The 19,613-nt window shown below is 43.4% G+C and overlaps 1 protein-coding gene across 1 annotated transcript in view; it reads left to right on the top strand.

Moving 5' to 3' along the window:
- The first annotated feature begins 2,331 nt into the window (after positions 1-2,331).
- Positions 2,332-19,613, top strand: part of LOC147899972 (sugar transport protein MST4-like) — a 28,616-nt gene continuing 11,334 nt past the window's right edge. Inside the window, exons 1-6 of the mRNA XM_087377156.1 lie at positions 2,332-2,802; positions 2,886-2,976; positions 3,064-3,205; positions 3,304-3,930; positions 4,131-4,543; positions 11,990-12,111. Of these exons, the coding sequence (XP_087233282.1) occupies positions 2,649-2,802; positions 2,886-2,976; positions 3,064-3,205; positions 3,304-3,930; positions 4,131-4,543; positions 11,990-12,111 (1,549 nt within the window). The 5' untranslated portion in view covers positions 2,332-2,648. The remainder of the gene's footprint in view (positions 2,803-2,885; positions 2,977-3,063; positions 3,206-3,303; positions 3,931-4,130; positions 4,544-11,989; positions 12,112-19,613) is intronic.

The following is a 19,613-nucleotide window of genomic DNA, read 5'->3' as shown; positions in this document are numbered from 1 at the left end:
ACCAACCTTAAACTTCCATTCGACATGAGGAGATGACAAGAGCGCAGGTGCAAGGTACATAGTTGCTTGACAACCACGTTTTATGTTGACATGTTTAATAGTATAGTCACTCACTTTTAGAAAATTGCAAATCGTATGGGCTGGGGATCTCTGGAGAGCGCGCAACTGTTGTTGGATTTGCTTGAGCTGGAGAGCTACCTTGGGTAAGAATCGTGTACATTGTTTGTTGCTTTATTTTTTTGTTAAAATAAAAGGTTTTTTTTCGATTATATGTGAGTGGGAAAACATGCTATTGTTTATCTTTTAGGACTGTTCCTGATTTAGGGTTTCTAATGAATCTCCACATCCACAATCCATATGGGATATTACGCTGTCCTAGATTGCCGGCTCAATAATTATAGTTCCCAATTTATCTTTCTGTGTGATGCTGGCCCATATACGAATGTTGGTACCCCGTTGTATTTTCATAACTGCGGTGGATGTGGCGAATGTCGCAGGCCTTTCCGTGTAACACATGGTCGTAGACTTTTCCCTTAGGGATGTTTGTGTGTCTGTTGTAGATTTTGTATGTTCAGTTATGACTTTATTTGCGGCTGTGTATTTGGATATATCAATCAGTTGTTTGATGTAGCTATTGCATGTTCATACATGTGATTGCACTTTTGGATGTGATATTTTTGAAGTACTCTGTCATAGATAAATTTTTTTTTGGACATGGCGGATGTGGAGCACATGGTCGGCGCAGGCTTTTTCCCTATAGTACATGGCCGCAGACTTTTTCCCTTTTAGGTGTCTATTTTAGATTTTATATGTTCAATTATGACTGTGTTTGCGGATGTGTATTTGGAAAGAGTTTCACAGAAAGTGTTAGAAGCTGAAAAACGGGTACCAATGCTGGTGATAGAACGTTTATTGGAAGAATAACATTCATTTCAACCAACCTTAAACTCCCATTCGACATGAGGAGATGGCAATTTCCTATCCGATTTGGCATTTTGCATGACAATCAATAAGCCACAGGGCCAAACATTGTTTGTTTTTGGGGCTATACTTGGTGACACCGGTATTCAATCATGGCCAACTATACGTGGCATTTTCACATATCCGAGCATCAAACACTGTTACCTAAGGTTTTCATTTTGCAGAGCGCATCTAATGCTAGGGGCGAGGAGATGGATAATACTTCTACCACAAATGTTGTGTACAAGGAAGTTTTGCAATTGGCAACAGCAAGAGCCTAGGAGTATGACATTACTCTTTCAAACCCTCTTGAGGCTTTCTTGGGTGGGAAATCTTCATTTCAGTAATCTTTGTATAGGTTTTTTTAAATATTTTGAAGTACTATGTCGTAGACTTTTTTTTTGGTTAGAATATGTTGCTGGTTTCAGACATTTTAGCATCTTGAGACCCGGCGGAGCGGGTCGCTAGCCTGTCGTAGACGGGTCAGGTTACTCGTAGCTTTAAATGTGGTTGCAGCATCTGCCCAACCAATAAGAAATGGACATTGACAACTCTGCAACAGAGATAGAGCTCACTGGAGGAAGACTGAGCTCCCTGCAGGGTCATCAATGGCCAACAGCGGTTACTACAAAGTAGTAAATGAGGTAGCATTTTTGGTCACGCGTTAGAATTCGGTAGAGGCTCCAACTGCGCATTTTTTACCGTGTGCACAGGCCCTAAGAAAATGGCGCTACACCACTCACCATTTATTTATGCAACTAGCACCGGTGGCCGAAGGACTCCCAGGTGCGCGGTACCCCTCCATCTCCACACCCGTGTGGACTAAATTCTTGCGAGCACCCGCACCCAGATGCTCGCATCTGCAGTGTATGGAAAAATGTCCTTACTGCCCTTTTCCTCGCGAGCGTGCGGTTGCGGAGTCCTCAGACTTGGCCACCAAAGCCTCGCAGGATCATTTCACCCGGGCCACCCGGGTCGCACGCGCTAGTCATCCTTCTGAAGCACTTGCGTGGAAACAGGTTCTTAGTAAAATTAACGTTGATGGAAAGTCCTCGCGTCGGCCGGAAAATTGACTATGACAAGCAGCGCGTGAAGATTGGACTTCTGTAAAAGAAACAGCGAGGATCAGACGGCCATGAATCGTATTCAGCCGTGAGGAGTTGGATGGGAGTAACTTTTTCAATCCCACGTGCTAAAGACTCAAGTTGGATGCTCGTCGCCATTCGGAAAAAATGTAGACAACGGAATCGAAAGAAAGAGAGAGAGCCATCGATACTGATATTTCCTTCTAGCGGACGCAAAGAACCCCAGATACAACTACACGGTCTCGTTTACGTCGTCATTAGACAAACGGAGAGAGAGAGAGAGAGACTTTTGAATTGGTAAAGGCCAATTCCATAGCTCTGTCTTGTAATGGGACAAGACTTGCTATGCCTCTAGTCACATGGGCCCAGATATTACCTTCTAGCAGACGCTAAGACTATTGGAGTTGGGACTACGACCAGATAACATCGCAGACCAGTCCATCCATATGATTTGCATGGTGGGCTAGAACAAGGTGCGTTCATTTTGAAGCCATGTGCGACGTTTGATCATCCTTCTGGTCACCGCTGTATACTGTATTGGCATTCATCACAGGTGCCACAGGAAGCGAACGAGAATCCCATACAGCTTTACTGTCAAGATTGATGCCTTTTGTAGAGCTTCCCCGTGTTCTTAGCTCTTCAAGTCTTGGTCAAGAGCAGAGTCAGTACCAGACGAAGATAACACCCTACGTTCTGTGTACATGTATCATGGCCGGGAGTGGGGGGCTCATGTATGGTTACGACCTCGTTATCGCGGGTTAGAAGGCCTCACCTTCTATTCTTATACCATCGATTTGTGGCACTTCTGCAGCTGATTTGTTGTGGGTTCTCTACTCGCAGGCGGAATTTCCCTCATGGACGATTTCTTGGAGCATTTTTATCCCAGCGTCTACAGACACAAGAAGAACACAAGTGAGGGCAACTATTGCAGGTATAACAATGCGGTGTTCCAGCTTTTCACTTCTAGTTTCTACCTAGCCGCTTTTTTGGGGAGCTTGTTTGCGTCCACGGTGAGCAGAAAGTTTGGGCGTCGAGCCACGATGCGGATCGCAGGCATCCTTTTCATCGCCGGAACCTTTCTTGGAACATCCGCTCTGAATCTGGAAATGCTAATGTTTGCTCGCGTACTACTGGGCTGTGGTATCGGCTTTGGCAATCAGGTCAGTACCGTGCGCCCTACAGAGCTCATGACTAAGCTGAAATGTTGGATAACTGTGCAACCTCTATTCCTGATCGCTTCAAGCTCCTTGACCCGCAGGCCACGCCCATATATTTGTCAGAAATAGCACCGGCAGGTTTGCGGGGTGGATTAAATGTGCTTTTCGTCGTATACACCACGGTCGGCATTTTCTCAGGAAACATGGTGAATTACATGGCCTCAAAAGTACACCCCTGGGGTTGGCGTCTTTCCCTTGGCGTTGCAGGTGTTCCGGCTCTTCTGATGATGGTTTGCAGCCTGTTGGTGGTTGAGACTCCTAGCAGTCTACTAGAGAGAGGCCACTACGAGGAGGCAAAATCCGTTTTACGTAAAATTAGAGGCTGCGAGCAAGTAGATGCTGAGCTGACCGACCTTGTGCAAGCAAGTCTAGCTGTACATGAGGCGAAAAATCCGTACATGGAGTTGCTGGCCAGGCGAAACAGGCCACAGCTGGTTTTGGCTTGCGCTTTCCCATTCTTTCAACAATTCGTCGGCTATGATGCAGTGTTGTTCTATGGACCATTTCTCTTCAAAATGGCGGGATTCAAGGACCAGGCAGCCCTCTACTTCTCTGTGACAACAGGAGCGACGTCCTTACTGGGCTGCTGTATCTCCGCGTTCACGGTAGACAAAGTGGGTCGGAGGCGGCTATTGCTGCTTGGGTCGGTCATAATGTGCGGGGCTCTGGTGATTACTATGTGCTAAATCTTTTGTCCAATTCCGATGTGAAGTTGGTCCCTTTACTCGACCAGGACTAGATTCTAAAAGAATTTGACGATCGAGTTGATTAAAAAATATACTCACTTGGGAAAAGCTTTGAAGATCAGCTTCTAAAATTCGTTGTTGTGATGCGATTAACGTTCGCTTGTCTGTTCCAAAATCCGCAGGTAGTGACGGGGAGTATCTTCGGGGCAAAGCTCCCTGGCAACAGGCAGAAGCTACCGAGGGGCGACGGAGTGGTGGAGGTGACAATGCTGTGTGTGTTCGTGCTGGCGGATCTTATGAGTCTAGGGCCGTTAGCATGGCTGATACCGAGCGAGATCTTGCCGCAGGAGGTGCGATCGGCGGGGCAGAGCGTGACGGTGTGCGTGAATGTGCTGTTCAAGTTCGTAATAGCGCAGACGTTGCTGTCGATGGAATGCACGTTGAAGTTCGGGATCTTCCTCTTCTTTGCGGGGTGGGTGGGGGTGATGGGGGTGTTCACGCTCTTCCTGGTGCCGGAGACCAAAGGGGTGCCTCTTCACAATATGACTGCTATTTGGCACACCCACTGGTTTTGGAGGCGTCTTGTGGTTCCTTGGTAAGTCCGTGAGAAGTGTATATAAATATATTTGTTTATGTCATTTTGTACCCACACTGGCTTTGCTAAAATTCATTTTGTCTTTAATGTTGACTTTGAGTATGGGAGGTTGCATTTTTTCAATCTATGACAAGGGATAGCGCTTAAAATGCATTTTGTGTTTAATGTTGACTTCACCACGGGAGGTTAGATCACAATGGGTTCCATTCCATGGTTCCAACTACATTTATTGGCCCTTCCCCAATACCACCTCTTTTCTCCCTTCTCATCTCCCCAATGTAAAATTTTACTTTTCACTTGCTTTTTCTTTCCCAATTTACTCCTCTCGCTTGTCCTTTTTGCATGTTATTTGCAGATTTTGTTTTATTGCCAATTTCGGTTACTTTACATTTTTTTAATATGAGAACTTAGTGCTTGTGCCACCTAGGTTTTCCTTTTTTCCCCTCACTTAAGCACACACTCCCCAACAAAACATCATTATTGCTAGCATGGAATATCAACAATATTTGGTTGAATTAATTTGTACGTGTGAAATCTCTAAATGCTTAGGGAACCATATCATTCTTTGATAAGAGTAGAACAGTTTCTAGATGTCACTAAACATTTTGAGAATGCCACCTCAAAAATGAATTCCTTTCTTTATACATTTTCTCCTTTAGAATAGTGTTTTTGGTCATATGGCCTATCATCTAAACATACTAGTGTATAAATCTGTGGTAGTAAAGCCATGGGAATGACTAGAGAAAACAAATAAGTATAGAAACAAATAAACAAAATTTTTGCAAGATATTTGACGCTATGATCAAGCTGTCACAAAGCTTGGCTACATGAAGTTTATGCTCTGGAAGAACAAAAGTTCACTTCCATTGGTCCAGGCTCTGGTGGAGTCAATGGCAAAGAAACCACTAGTGTCTCTCCTGACTGTAGCATTGGGACCATTGTAGATAGTTCTAAACCATTTGATATCAAGAATGAAAATACTAAATTGTTTAATATCAACTTCATAGATGTCACATATGGTCCCACAATAATCTAACTTTGAGGAGAGAAGATTGGTAACACAAGAACTTGCTCAACTCTCTTGTACAAAGTTAGACATGACTCCGCAATCATATATGGCTCTTCTGAATTGATGTGTTCCACACGAAAATGCCATCCATCTGACCACAATGCACTTTACTTTTTGTACTACAAAAGAAAATGATTAAGAAAATGAAAATGCATTTACTGGATTTGCATGAATACATTAAATTGAGCACTTCTCCATTAAACCGATGTATATGTAAGGAAGAAACTTGACATGATTTCAATTTATCATATCAAATTAAAGAAGAAGCTATAGCATACCCACAATACTCTCCTCATATTTTCTCTCCTCATCAAGTGCATATTTTGTAATTATTGGATAATGCAAGCATGTATTGCATCCTCATCTATTTGTGAAAGTTTAAATTTAATCTCCATCCTATGACAAAGTCATCTATCGGTCATTAGGAAAGTTGATGCTATTATGACTCATAGCTCATGATAGAAGTTGATGATGTTATCAGGATATCTCATAAGTTGGAGCAAAATAGCAATGAGCCATAATATGAATTGAAAATGGGCAATTAGAGCTACATTTATGCTGGGATTATTGCTTGGTACTTGTATGATATATGTGTTGGTTGGATGGAATTTCCTTCCATAAGACATTTTGCAGTAGATAATGACCCCCTTACCTTGCACTCAATTTTGGAATCATTAGGGGAGAATTGGGGTCTCAAAAGGGCCTCATAAGGAATGGATTAAGAAATGGATTAGTCCTAATGAAAGGGCCAAGGTAGGTCCCAAAAAGTCCTAACCCCCCCTCACCTAGGTGGGTTAAGCCCACAAGTGACCCCACCTCTTACACAACTCTTACTCCTAGGTGGGAACCAAAATTTTTAAAATTCAAAAATTCGAAGTTTGAATTCCCTCCCTCCTTCTCTCTCCTCCCTCCCTCCCTCCTCCTCCTCCCTCCCCCTCCCTCACTCCCTCTCCTCACTCTCTCCTCCCCCTCCCTCCTCCCCCTTCCTCCCTCCCTCCTCCCCCTCCCCTCTCCTCCCCTCCCCCTCCTCACTCCCTCACTCCCCCCTCCCTCCATCCCTCCTCTATGCCTGCTCCTCCTCACCCTCCATCTCTCCTCCACGCCTACTCCTCCTCACCCTCCACACCTGCTAGTCTGCCCCCCTTTCCTCCTCTCCAACTACTGGTCCTCCCTCTCCTATCCCTCCTCCTCCTTGCCCTCCCTCTTCTTGCATGTTGCACCTTCAAGCCTGCATCTCCACACCTTCTCCTTCTCTACACTCCTTTAGTCATGGCACCATTCGAGGATGTCTTCAACAAGTACCAGGTTCACTTAGAGTTGGAGGCTGAATATGCAAGCACATGTAGTCTAGGATTGAGGGGAGCTTCTAAAATCCATAGTCTTCATTCAGAAGGAAAGAAGCATCTCGACCTTTGGGTAGAAGGATCCTTGTATCCTTTAGATCCTGCCTACCAAAAGAGCCCTCCTTTCCATACAATGCATGAGCTAGTTCGGTTTGTTGGAAATGGACATGCAGGGTTGCTTGGTTATTGCAATCGGTTAAACAATGCTCAATCAATGGCTATGCAAGCAAGCGAGATGCACGGAGCCCAAGCAGAGATGCTAGCACATTTAGGAAATAGCACCATTGTTGCAATGCATAACTCTATGCAAGATCTTCAAAGGGAGAATCAGGATGTTTATGATAAAGCCAAAGCATTGGACTTGGAGTGACATAAATTAGAAGAGTCACTCTATAAGCTAGCTGAGTCCAAAGAAGGCTTGGAAAGATCTATATACAATCAAGTACGATGATCCATAGAGAAGGAACGAGAGAAGGCAGAAGAACGAGTGTAAAAGATGAAAGAAACAACTTTGGGATTGAAGGAGAGGAAAAGAAGGTACTTACATAACATGGATGCATTGGCACCCATTGGTGGTGCTAGAAAGAGGAGAGTCCGTGCTACAAGGTTGGTTATCAAATGTTCCAATGAGATTACACTCTTTTGTGCTACACTATTTGTGACTAAGTTTTTATTGTGTTCTTCTTTAGGAACTTCATGGAAGATGTGATGGGAAGAACAGATGGGGATGATATTGACTGTTCATATGCTCTAGCTAGTTTATTGAAGTCAAGCGATGTCATTGGGATACTAAGGGACCCAAGACACAAGCGCCTACATGTGCAAGTTGCTGAGGAGGTGATGAAGGACTTCAAGGATATTGTGGATGCAAAGGAGATGCTTGCAGCTTGTGATACTGCTGGTGTAAGTCGTGAAGCTAACACATCTATCTTCAAAATTTTTAAGTCTACTATTTTGGGAAAGTATAAGAAGTTTACAATGCCCCTACCCACACCTTGGTGTGTGAGATGTGCACGGCGAGAAACAAACCAATGTGCAAGAGAAATGCTTAGAGGGTACCATTGCATAAGGGGCACAATGACTTGGAAGAGGAAAAAGAAATATGGCTTGCAAACCTTTGAGATGAATGCTTTCAACGATGTCTACTTAGACGTTGAGAAACTGCAACAAGCAATGGTCAAATTCTATGGCATGAGAGAAGATGATAAGGGGAAATCCATTATAGCATTGCACTTTACTTAGTTCATTTCCTCTATCATGTTTATCCTAATGATTTTTCTCTTTTGTTGTACAGATTGCAATGGAAAGCTCATATTTGTCATCAAAATGGATGAAGCTCAATTGGTGAAAGAACACAAGTTAGAGAGATTCAACATCTGCATTATGAATAAAGCCTTAGTCTTGACAAAACATGTGTGCCTCAGGATCTATGGAGCACTCTAAGGTGGATGGAACCTGTGTGGAAACATGATGAAGAGAGTGCTCATGACATGTATCTCAAGTCAATTAGGTTCTAAGATAGATTAGCTTGGACTCATAAAGAGAATCTTGAGATAGTGCAAAGTGCTTGATTGATATTACTTCAAATGAACCTCCCTTTTATAGGTGAGGGTACTTACATCCATTTTGTTTGCTCACATGTGGGATATCTCCTCCATGCCATGTGGCAGCTTACCCTTTGCTCATACCTTTGCTCTACAAGTGCTCATGGCACCATATCTCTCAACACCTCCCCTTGGTGCCATAATCCTTTGGCTACTGCAAGGTGGTCAGATGTGAGTTACAAATCCATCACCTCCCCTTAGTGCATGCATGCTACTTAAGGTGGTCAAGTGTGGCTTCTACATGTCAATACCTCCCCTGCATGCTTTCATAGCTACTCTCAGGTGGTCAGGTTTGATTACAAAACATAATAGGCAAGGTTGGCAAGGTTTTTGCTTTTCAATACATTCCATTGATGTCACCTTTTGGCTCATGGCTTGATGACGACTCATTTGCTTCTTTGTTTGGTGTAGCTACCTGCATGATGCTTTGTTCTTCCATGTGCCTTGATGCTTTGTGTGTGGATGCCATGCTTCCTGCTATGGTCATCTCATGCACTTGTGCTTTTGGCATTCTTTTTACATCGATGTTTGCATTCATGCTTTGCTTTTCCAATGGTTGCAAAGGTCTTACCAATTGATTTCTTTCAATATTGGCAGTGTCTAATGTCTAATTGCATACAATGTTTCTAACATGACAGGTGCGTAGAGCTTGAAAAGACGATCACTTTTCCTTTTTGGAGCGTGTGCAAATTCTTCCTGGATTGCAAGTTATACCTTGTCAAAGGTTTTGTGAAGAAGAGGGGGCCTTGATGATGTGGCACAGGGATTCACATGCTGAATTCCATACTGTGCTTAGCAAGAGGCTCTGTGTGCTTAGGTGGCACTGTGGTGACCTTGAACCTCACTTGGTTAAACTCAAGGTTACATTAACTTTCCCATGGTCCAACTAACCATAAACTTTAACCAAGGTTAACATAACCATAGTGATTTCAAACTCAACCAAGGTTCACTGTAGTTAGATTAACTTAACCACGGTTAGTTCTTATCCTGCCACGTGGCATTTGTAGAGGATCTTAGCAAAAGAAACCTTTGAAAATGAAACACTGCGAAGCGTGATGGCATCGTCGTTTGGAGTCGTCTAGGGAATCCGCGTGCGTGAAGTTGTTGCAGGTGCTGTATCTGGCAATCTTCAAGCCTTACATTAGCAAAGCGGTGCAAACGGTGGAGACCATCTCGTTGCTGTGCGAGGCAGTTGCTTGCTGGCTGCGCTTGGGAGGCGGATGCTTGGCTATTGCAGGTCGTGCTGCTGAGTTCGACGGTCTGCAGGATGAAGCTTCTCATGTCGTAGCCGATCATCGAAGGCCGATTCATGTCGATAATTCTGATTCCACAAAGGAGGAGGATAGATATCCATGTCCAGGTCGCTTGTGTCTTCCAATGGATGATTTGACTGAGTGATGCGAAGGAGGAGCATAGATATTTGTCTCCTCTCGATAAGCTTCACAATCTAAGGTCGAGCCGTTGTTAGGATGTGAGCCGCTCTCAGAGACAACAGAGCCACTCTGATTTCGGCTATGATCGCCAAGCTTCGATTGCTGCTCCCTGGCTTGTATTTCGTCCTGGCCGTTATGGCTAGGGTCTATTCACTCTTGTTCTTGAACGATGCAATCTACGGCTGTGTCGTCCCTTGAATGCCATGGCAATGGGGCGATGCAGCCATCTCGAGCTTTGGGAGCTTGAAGCTCTATTGGAGAACCTCTCTTTGGACCTCTCTTTCTACTCAGAACCTCTCAAAGATGGGTGTAGGTAGAGCTTCGGGCTCTCTCTCTCAAACCTTTCAAATCTCTCCTCACATGGATCCTCACAAAGAAACTACTCAAGGGACTCTCTTGTTCTCACAGAATAAGGAACACTCAAGCTCACAATGAATCTCTCATGAAATGGATGGACGGAAATTTTCTCTCAAGGGATGGAAATTTGTTCTTAATCTAAAACTAAAACTAACCTAGGAGAAAAACATGAGCTCCTAAGACATGCCTACAACTAATCTAGGAATGGAAGCAATCCTAGTGAACTACTAATGAGCTAAACTAGGAGAGCTAAACCTATGCTCTGATACCATGACAAAACATGTGTGCCTCAGGATCTATGGAGCACTCTAAGGTGGATGGAACCTGTGTGGAAACATGATGAAGAGAGTGCTCATGACATGTATCTCAAGTCAATTAGGTTCCAAGATAGATTAGCTTGGACTCATAAAGAGAATCTTGAGATAGTGCAAAGTGCTTGATTGATATTACTTCAAATGAACCTCCCTTTTATAGGTGAGGGTACTTACATCCATTTTGTTTGCTCACATGTGGGATATCTCCTCCATGCCATGTGGCAGCTTACCCTTTGCTCATACCTTTGCTCTACAAGTGCTCATGGCACCATATCTCTCAACAAGTCTTTGTTCAACGGGATGAAGAAGTAGAGCAAGATTTCTCAGTGCAATCAGAGAAAGATATATGGTGGCTTGCAGCATTTGAGACTCCGAAAGAGTGCCATGAGACATTGAAGTGGATTCTAGATAGAATAGGAATCCCATCGACCATCCGAAGACAAGAGGAAGGGCAAACATTAACAGTCAATGGCCATGGAACCTTTCAAGTTGAATGGCATCTTGTTGGTGATTTGAAAACCCTCAAGTGCTTGCATGGTTGTGATACAGGGGCAAATGCGATGAACACATGCCTTTATTGCATGTGTTCGCAATGTAAGCAAAAGGCTGGCTTACAATGGGAGAATGGCATTCTATCTTGTAGCCAAATGCAAGCTTCGAATCGTGACAAGAAGGATCCAAAGTGGGATCCCATCTTGCCCATCCCACTTGAGAGAGTACACATATGTACTTTACATGCAGAACTATGCGTACTTGATAAGTTGTATTTGCATCTTGTTTATGCTTGGAATTTAATTCCATAAGAAGTATCTGCACGGTGCACTGCAAAAGCTAAGAAGTTGTTGTCAGAGATGGGGTTCCATAGAGGACATGTCAAACTTAAGGAGGATAAGAAAATGTCTGGGGCAACACAGAATCTTCTTGCAAAAGTGTCCAGGGGTGGAGGGAAGGCAAGGAGATTCCTATCGAACCACAATCTCGACAAAGACAAACATACATTGTCTCAAAGTAGTTTGGGTTGGGAATACTGGAAAGCATTGTGTGAATGCACAACCAATAAGGCTTCTCATCCTCAAGTAGCAACTTTGAGAGCTAAAGTATGGACAAAGGTAGATGCATTGATAAAATTGCTTCGCCAGGTTCAAATCGATGAGATGTATTATGAAAGGTTCAAGATGGCTGTGAAAGAGTTTATGCAATTAATGGTGAAAGCATGGGGGGAGTCACACATTATGCATTACATGGTAATCTTGGCACCATCGTAATATTTAGCACTTGCTTTATAAATAGTTTTTGTTGCTAATTTGATTCTCATCCTGTTTGCAGCATATTCTCTATGCACACGGACCATGGTTTGTACAAAATTGGGGTCCTTTGTCAATTTGGAATACACAAGGCATGGAGAAGTCGCACTATAGAGCCAAGGCAGCCTACTTCTAGAACTCAAGGCACGGTGGTGGTGTCATTCACATCAATGCATTGCATGAGACATTCGACTGGTTTTTTAGATGCTTACTAGGAAGGACTTTGAAGTCTAAAAAGGCAAAGGCATCAGAACTTGCAAAAGCAGTTCAAATTGTATCAAAGAATAGAAGGCATAGTGCTTGGAAAGCATCCATAGGGAGTCAAGGAGTTGCACATTGGTTGCAAGCTAGAGTGAGAGAAGGGACCAGATGGGTCCAACCACCAACAGAAGCTATGGTGTAATTGTATACAAATATGAAATAAATATATTACTTATTTTGACCACAATTTGTGTACTCACTCTTTAATTTCTTGCTTATTTTGACTACAATTTTTGTACTCACATGACATTGGGAAAGTGGGGACATGGTGAAGGAGGGGGGAGAGAAGGGAGGGGCATGGGATAAGGCAATGGGAGGGGTGGAGTGGTAGCAAAGGTGGGGGGAGGGGGGATGGGGGTATGGGGAAGGGCGACGGCTGTGGGTGGGGCAAGTAGGGGGAGGGCAAGGGGGGGGAGGGTGAGAAGGGTGGGGGGGGTGGAGGGGTTAGGGCAAGGGTAGGGGGCACGATGAGACCCTAAATGTAATTAAAAGGGATGTCAAAACATGATGGGACCTTATAAAAAGTTTAAAAAAACCCTAACCCTCATTATTCAATGGCAAGAGTGAAGAACACTGCTAGACCCACTAGACGTCGCCTCCACCCTTCCTCCTCTAGCTCCACCACCTCCATGGCATCCATGCACTCGAACCTATCTAGTTTTGGTGGCACCTCCCCTGACTCTCATGAGCCCTCCCCCAACTCCCTGAAGTCCCATGAGCCCACTCCCTAGTCTTCTGAGCCTTCTTCTCCTCCCAAGTCCCGTGAGCCCACTCCCCAGCCCCAAGAGCATGAGCCTTCCCCTCTTAGCCTCAACCTGTGACCCTCAGCCTGACCCTCAGCCTTCCCCTCAGCCTTCCCCTCAACCTTCCCCTCAGGCTTCCCCTCGGCCTTCCCCTCCCCATGAGATCCCTCTCCCGATCAAACAAAATGTGTTCGATAACCTCCCAGATATAGAGAGGCTTCCTGAGGGTCAATAGACTGCCAGGAAGAGCACCATCTTCCCTCTCTCAGTGATACAGCCCATGGCAGAGATGAACCCTGTGCCCATGAGTAGGGTAAAGTAGACTCCGAGGAAGCCCCATCCCAAAGAAGGTCTAAGCTCCAGACGTCAGCAGTGAAAGAAGGACTCAGAGGAGGACCAATGCAAACAAGAGCAGCGGAAGAAGTTCAGGTAGACAGGAGGCCATGGGAAGGTGTTCGGGTACTTGTAAGGCACCCACCAAGAGTCAAGAAGCTATACCAAGCAAAACCAGGAGCACAGGCCCTGAGGGAGATCAAGAAAATGCATAAGACCACCGACAACTTGATCCCACGTGCTCCCTTCCAACGTGTGGTACAAGAGATCGCACAAGGATACAAGAATGACATGCGCTTCAGCACAAGAGCTATGGGGGTGCTCCAGGAGGCTACAGAGCAAGTGACCACCGCTCTGTTCGAGGACACCAACTTGTGTGCCATCCATGAAAAGCGCGTCACGGTCATGGACAAGGACATGGCTTTGACAAAGCGCTATGGAGTGACCCAAGTTTGAAACCCTAGATTCTCTTGTAGCCCACTCTTCAGACTTAGATCACTACTTGCCCTTAACGGCACTATCTTGTATCTAAGGCCCAAGGGTCGATTCTTTTAAATAAAACATATCGACATTCTCTACACTCTCGCATTGTTGTATATTTTCCATTTCAATGCTTGCAGTAAATGATCATTTCAAGTTAAGTTTTGCATTCTGTCAAATCCTAAAGGAATTTCACCATCGCGCAGAAGGGAAAAGTGTCTGGCACATTGCCAGGACCCCAAAAAGTCCAAAACCTGCCACGGACTTACCAAAATGCCCAAACTCGTGCCGTGGTAGGTTTTGGGCTTTCTGGGGTCCTGGTGACGTGACTGACACTTTTCCCTTCTCCGCCATGGTGAAATTCCTTCAGGATTTGACAGAAATGAACTCTTGATACCATGAATTGGTGAAAATGATACTAAATTCGCTAGAAATTTATTAAATTAACACAATTAAAATGATGGAGAAAATATATCATCAATGACTTAAACAAAATACAATGGAATTCATGACGAGTAATGATAACTTAAAATAAATAATAAAGACATGTAGTCATGTATCCATTTAAATATATGTTTATATATAAAAAAGGCCTCACATGCTGTCTTTCTTCTTGGCTAATTCAAGTACATCGAGAATAGGGGTCTTTGAATCCCCTAGTGGATTCCTAGATATAAACCTAGCTGCAACATCACTATCATCCTCCTCTCCTGCTGCCAAAGACATAGCCATTGCCATCAATGCCCTGCCATGAATGCTTGATCTAAAGGCATTGATAGAAGCCAGGCAATGTACCAAAATTACTTTATCAGCATTTCGAGTAATGTTGGAGTATCCGATAGTGCATGACAATGCCTTACACTTCAGCAGCTCCGAAGGACCTCGAGCGCCCAAATGTGCTGCAAACATTACCGCATCGAGATGAGAATTCATCAAGCTCGAACGCATCCTACAACAATTCAATAAACATTAGAAGACTGACAAAACAAATTATATTGAACGAACATCAAAATAAAAAATATTGTTCGAACTTACCACTACAATGTCGTCGGCTTCTATCCCTTCCTCATTTGCAATGTTGATGGATTCAGGTGCTGTATGATGTTCCATTTGGGAGGTGGACGCTTTCTCCTGACCTATGTTGGAGGTGGAAGCTTTTGCATGAGAGGGTTGTGCATCGTATACAAACATGCACTACTACACACGCATCCTATTGCGACGTTTACGTACCGACGATTAGCGCCCGCTTAGCGTTAATCGTCGGTATAAAAATCGGGTTTCGTAAATCGTCGCTATATAGCGACTTTTGCCAAAAGTCGCTATATAGCGACACTGAGACAAAATATTATAGCGACGTTTTTACAGAGAGGGTTTTTTTTTTTTTTAGGCCTTAAAAATTAGTTTTTTCCAATGATAAAATTTTTTAAATTTTCATACATGTTTGAGATCATAGAGAATAAAAAAATGAGAGCATGTACATCAAGCCTTTGAAGCTCATATATTCATGTCCAAGTTTGAGATGAGAAAAATCAAATAAGAGCATTTACATCAACTGTTTCATCTTGAGCCAAGTTTAAGGCGCCAAGCAAGTCTATCTCCAACTCTATACCGAGTTGATCTCCTATATCATCATCGTACTCTAGTATCGTACGTTCACCTAAAAGTATTTGATCATCTTCTTCAATAAAGCTTAAGTGTGGTGATTGATCTTGATGATTGTTGTCTTCCTCGTCAATATCGTGATCTCCATCCTCCTCCCGTGCGATGTCATTATGCGCATCTTCCTCTTGCCTCATATGGTGATCTACATCTTCTTCGCTAGATTCATCAATTGGATCCGGCATTGGTAGTGGCATCTCCATATCCACATCTCGATCTTCAAAAATTTGCTTACTTCGTGGTGCAACTTGGATCACGTACCACCATCTTGGATCAGAACGATCCGGATGAAAAACCACCTATATTGAAGATGGGTGCCAAATGTCGTCCATTATATATATATCAATGGACTTTAAAAACGAAAGCTTCGACTAATTAAATCATTAGTATGCACCTGCTCACAGTGCTCCGGAAGAACAAAAGTATCACTTTCATCGGTCCAATGTTTGGTGGAGTCTATTGCAAAGAGACCGCTACTATCTTTTCTCACTGTCGCATGGGGACCGTTGTAAGTAGTTCTAAACCATTTTACATCAAGAATGAAAATAGTAAATCATCTGAAATCAATTTCATAGATGTCGCGTATGGTTCCACAATAATCCAACTGTGAGGAGAGAAGATTGGTATCCAAAGCACTTGCTCGGCTATCTTGTGTGAAGTTAGCCATGACTCCACAATCATATGTGACTCTCTTTGAATCGATGCGTTCCACGTGAAAATGTCGTCCATATGACCATAATGCACTGTACTTTTTGTACTGTAAAAGAGCATCATTAAAACAATGAAGATGCACCTATTTTATAGCATATATTGCCACAAATAATTACTTAATTACGTCAAGAGATAAGAAACTTACATGCACCATACATCCAGATGATAACTCCCGCTCACGCTCGTTTATTGTCTCTCCATCACGTTCGGCTTTACGTACAGCCAGTTGTAGCCAATCAAGTGACATGTGAGTAGGGAGAAGAGCTAGATCTCGTGGATATGGTTGTGATCGCCATGTCGACCAAGATGTCGACCAAGATGTCGAGCGTAACTCGAAAGGATTCACGCCGTCCATGGCTAGCTCAAGATGTAAGTTGCGTGGCTCTCTCGCAAAGTCCGGCCACTGATTATCTATGTGCTTCCAAGCTGCACAATCTGCGGGAATCCTCAATGTGTGATCAGTGGACCGATGAGATGCATGCCATATCATCAACTCCGCTATGGATTTGCATCGAAACATGTGTTGTATTCTTGCAATGATGGGAAAGTGTCTTAAGACCTTTACCGGTATCCACTCACCCTGCAAGTCATCTCTATATCGTTGTTCCCCACACTTTAGACAACTAGCCAAATCTCCATGCTCACGATGAAAGAGAATACAATCACTACGGCAAGCATGGATGGTATCATAATCCATACCCACCATTGTTAGCATCTTTTTCGCTTCATCTCTTGATGCGGGTATGGTATTTGGTGCAGGCAACATCTTCTGGAGCAACCTATGACAAAGACACTATCCAAATGATGATTCTCAAAACAAACAATATCCAAATAATGAGTCAAATTAATGCAAGGGCTAACCTCATTAAGGCCGAGACACTTGTATCCGACCACCCATACTGTACTTGTAGATTCAAGATTGAGAGACAAGCACATAGTTTAGACATCCTAGCACCCTCGTACAATTGTGTTGATTGCAACTCTCGCATTTTGACCTCAGACTCAGACATCACGTGTACGTGGGATGGAGTGCCCCTAAAAATGGAATCCATCATGTCGACCATACCCTCGTCGTCATCCGGGAGACTATAGTCTTGTTGAAAGTGAGAAGGTATATGTGTACCCTCGTCACCCTCCTCATCCTGTCATAAGCTCATTCGTGTAAATATAAGATCTTCTATTTCCTGGTATACAATAAGATTGCAAACTTAAATAGCTTTGACTTACCGATGATCCATCAACATGTGCAACACCAACGGGGGGTATTGGTTTCGGCTCCTCCCCATACATCCACAAGTGGCGCATGATAATACGACGTTGATGTCGTACTTCTCACTTGCAATGAGTGCAATGACAATATCACCTCTCCGTAAGCCACTTCGTGCTCTCGGGCATTGGTGCATCATCGGATGAGCTTCCACTCGTCCCTTCCATCTACACTTATAAAATCACAACATAAGCATGAAGAGAAGCATGAAGAGGAGATATTGACAATTATAAGTATAGCATGTTTAATTTGAGCTTCTCTTGAGGCCATATAAAAAGAATGACGTCACTATATAGTAAGGATTGAAACAAAAAATCCTATATAGTAAGGCTATATAGTAAGAGGAGATATTGACAATTATAAGCATAGCATGTTTGAGCTTCACTGGAGGCCATATAAAAAAAATAAATAGTAAGCGTCGCTATATAGCGACGCTGTGGGTTAAAACCCGAAACGCCGAAACGCACGGCGTTTTGCTCAATCCATTCCTAATCTCTCAAGTAAGCAACCCAAAATCTCCTCCCACCTATTTTCGACGACCTCCCATCTATTCCAAGCAACCTCCCACTCTATTTTCCACTCCTCAACCTTCTCCTACCTCTTGTACTCCCTCTCTCTCCTTTTCCCTCTTTGGTTTCCTGAAAGAAAGTTCTTCAAGAGGTGAGTTTGTTTCAACAATGTAGGTTGTTTGTTTGTTAGCTTTGGTTTTGTGAGTGTTTCTACTTGTATTGCTAAACCTGTAAACTAGTTTTCATGCTTGATTTGAAAGGATTGAAACAAAAAATGAGATTTCAAGAAAGAAAGAAAGAAAACTCACCTCTTCTTTCTGTATTTCTCTTCCTTCTCTTTCTCCTTGTCTCCTCAATCTCCTCCTTTCCTTGTCTCCTCAATCTCCTCTTTCCTTGTCTCCTTTCAAGAAGCTGCTTTTGTAATCTCCTCTTTCCACTAACATCTTATTTGAAAAAATGGGTTGTTTTCTCTCTTTTGTAGGGCCAGTCCACTACAACGAGCGGGACATACTCTCTCTTTTGTAGGGCCAGTCCACTACACCGAGCGGGACATACTTTTATAGGTAAGTGCTTCCTCTTCTTTCCATTTAATATTTTTGTTATTTGCATTGGCCTGCAGCTAGCGCCTTAAGCGCTAGCTACAGTGATGGGCGTAGGAACCCTCTCTTCCCCTCTCTCTCTTTCCTTCTTCCCCCTTCTCTTTTTCTCCTTTTTCCCCCTTCTCTTTTTTCCCTCTTCTCTTATTCTCTCTTTCCCCCTTCTCTCTTTCCCCCTCTCTCTTTTCCCTTCTCTCTTTCCTTTCCCTCTTATTCTCTTATGCTTATGCTTCTCTCATTCCCCCTTCTCTATTTCCCCCTTCTCTCATTCGCATAAGCTCTTTTTCCGCATAAGCTCCAGCATGAGCATGAGCTTATGCTTATGCTTATGCTTATGCATAAGCATAAGCATGAGCTCATGCTTATGCTCATGCATGAGCATGAGCTTATGCTTAAGTTTCCGCATAAGCTCCTTCTCTTTTTCCGCATAAGCTCCTATTTCTCTTTTTATGCATAAGCTCCTTCTCTTTTTCCGCCTGAGCATAAGCTCATGCTTATGCTCATGCATGAGCATGAGCTTATGCTTAAGTTTCCGCATAAGCTTATGCTTATGCATGAGCTTATGTGGAAATAGAGAATGAGAGAAGCTTATGCTTCTCTCATTCTCTATTTCCGCATAAGCTCCTTCTCTTTTTCCACATAAGCTCCTCTTTCTCTTTTTATGCATAAGCTCCTTCTCTTTTTCCACATGAGCATGAGCTTATGCTTAAGTTTTTGCATAAGCTTATGCTTATGCATGAGCTTATGCGGAAATAGAGAATGAGAGAAGCTTATGCTTCTCTCATTCTCTATTTCCGCATAAGCTCCTTCTCTTTTTCCGCATAAGCTTCTCTTTCTCTTTTTATGCATAAGCTCCTTCTCTCTTTCCACATGAGCATAAGCATGAGCTTATGCTCATGCATGAGCATGAGCTTATGCTTAAGTTTCCGCATAAGCTCCTTCTCTTTTTCCGCATAAGCTCCTCTTTCTCTTTTTATGCATAACCTCCTTCTCTTTTTCCGCATGAGCATAAGCATGAGCTTATGCTTATGCTTATGCTTTAGCATGAGCTTATGCTTATGCTTATGCTTAAGCATAAGCATAAGCA

This window comes from Dipteris shenzhenensis, chromosome 7 (assembly GCF_047967505.1).
Source record: "Dipteris shenzhenensis isolate YYH24624 ecotype China chromosome 7, Dip_SZ_1.0, whole genome shotgun sequence".
Classification (NCBI taxonomy): Eukaryota; Viridiplantae; Streptophyta; class Polypodiopsida; order Gleicheniales; family Dipteridaceae; genus Dipteris; species Dipteris shenzhenensis.
Note: the sequence above shows the minus strand (reverse complement) of the source record. Positions and strands in the feature narration are given on the sequence as shown.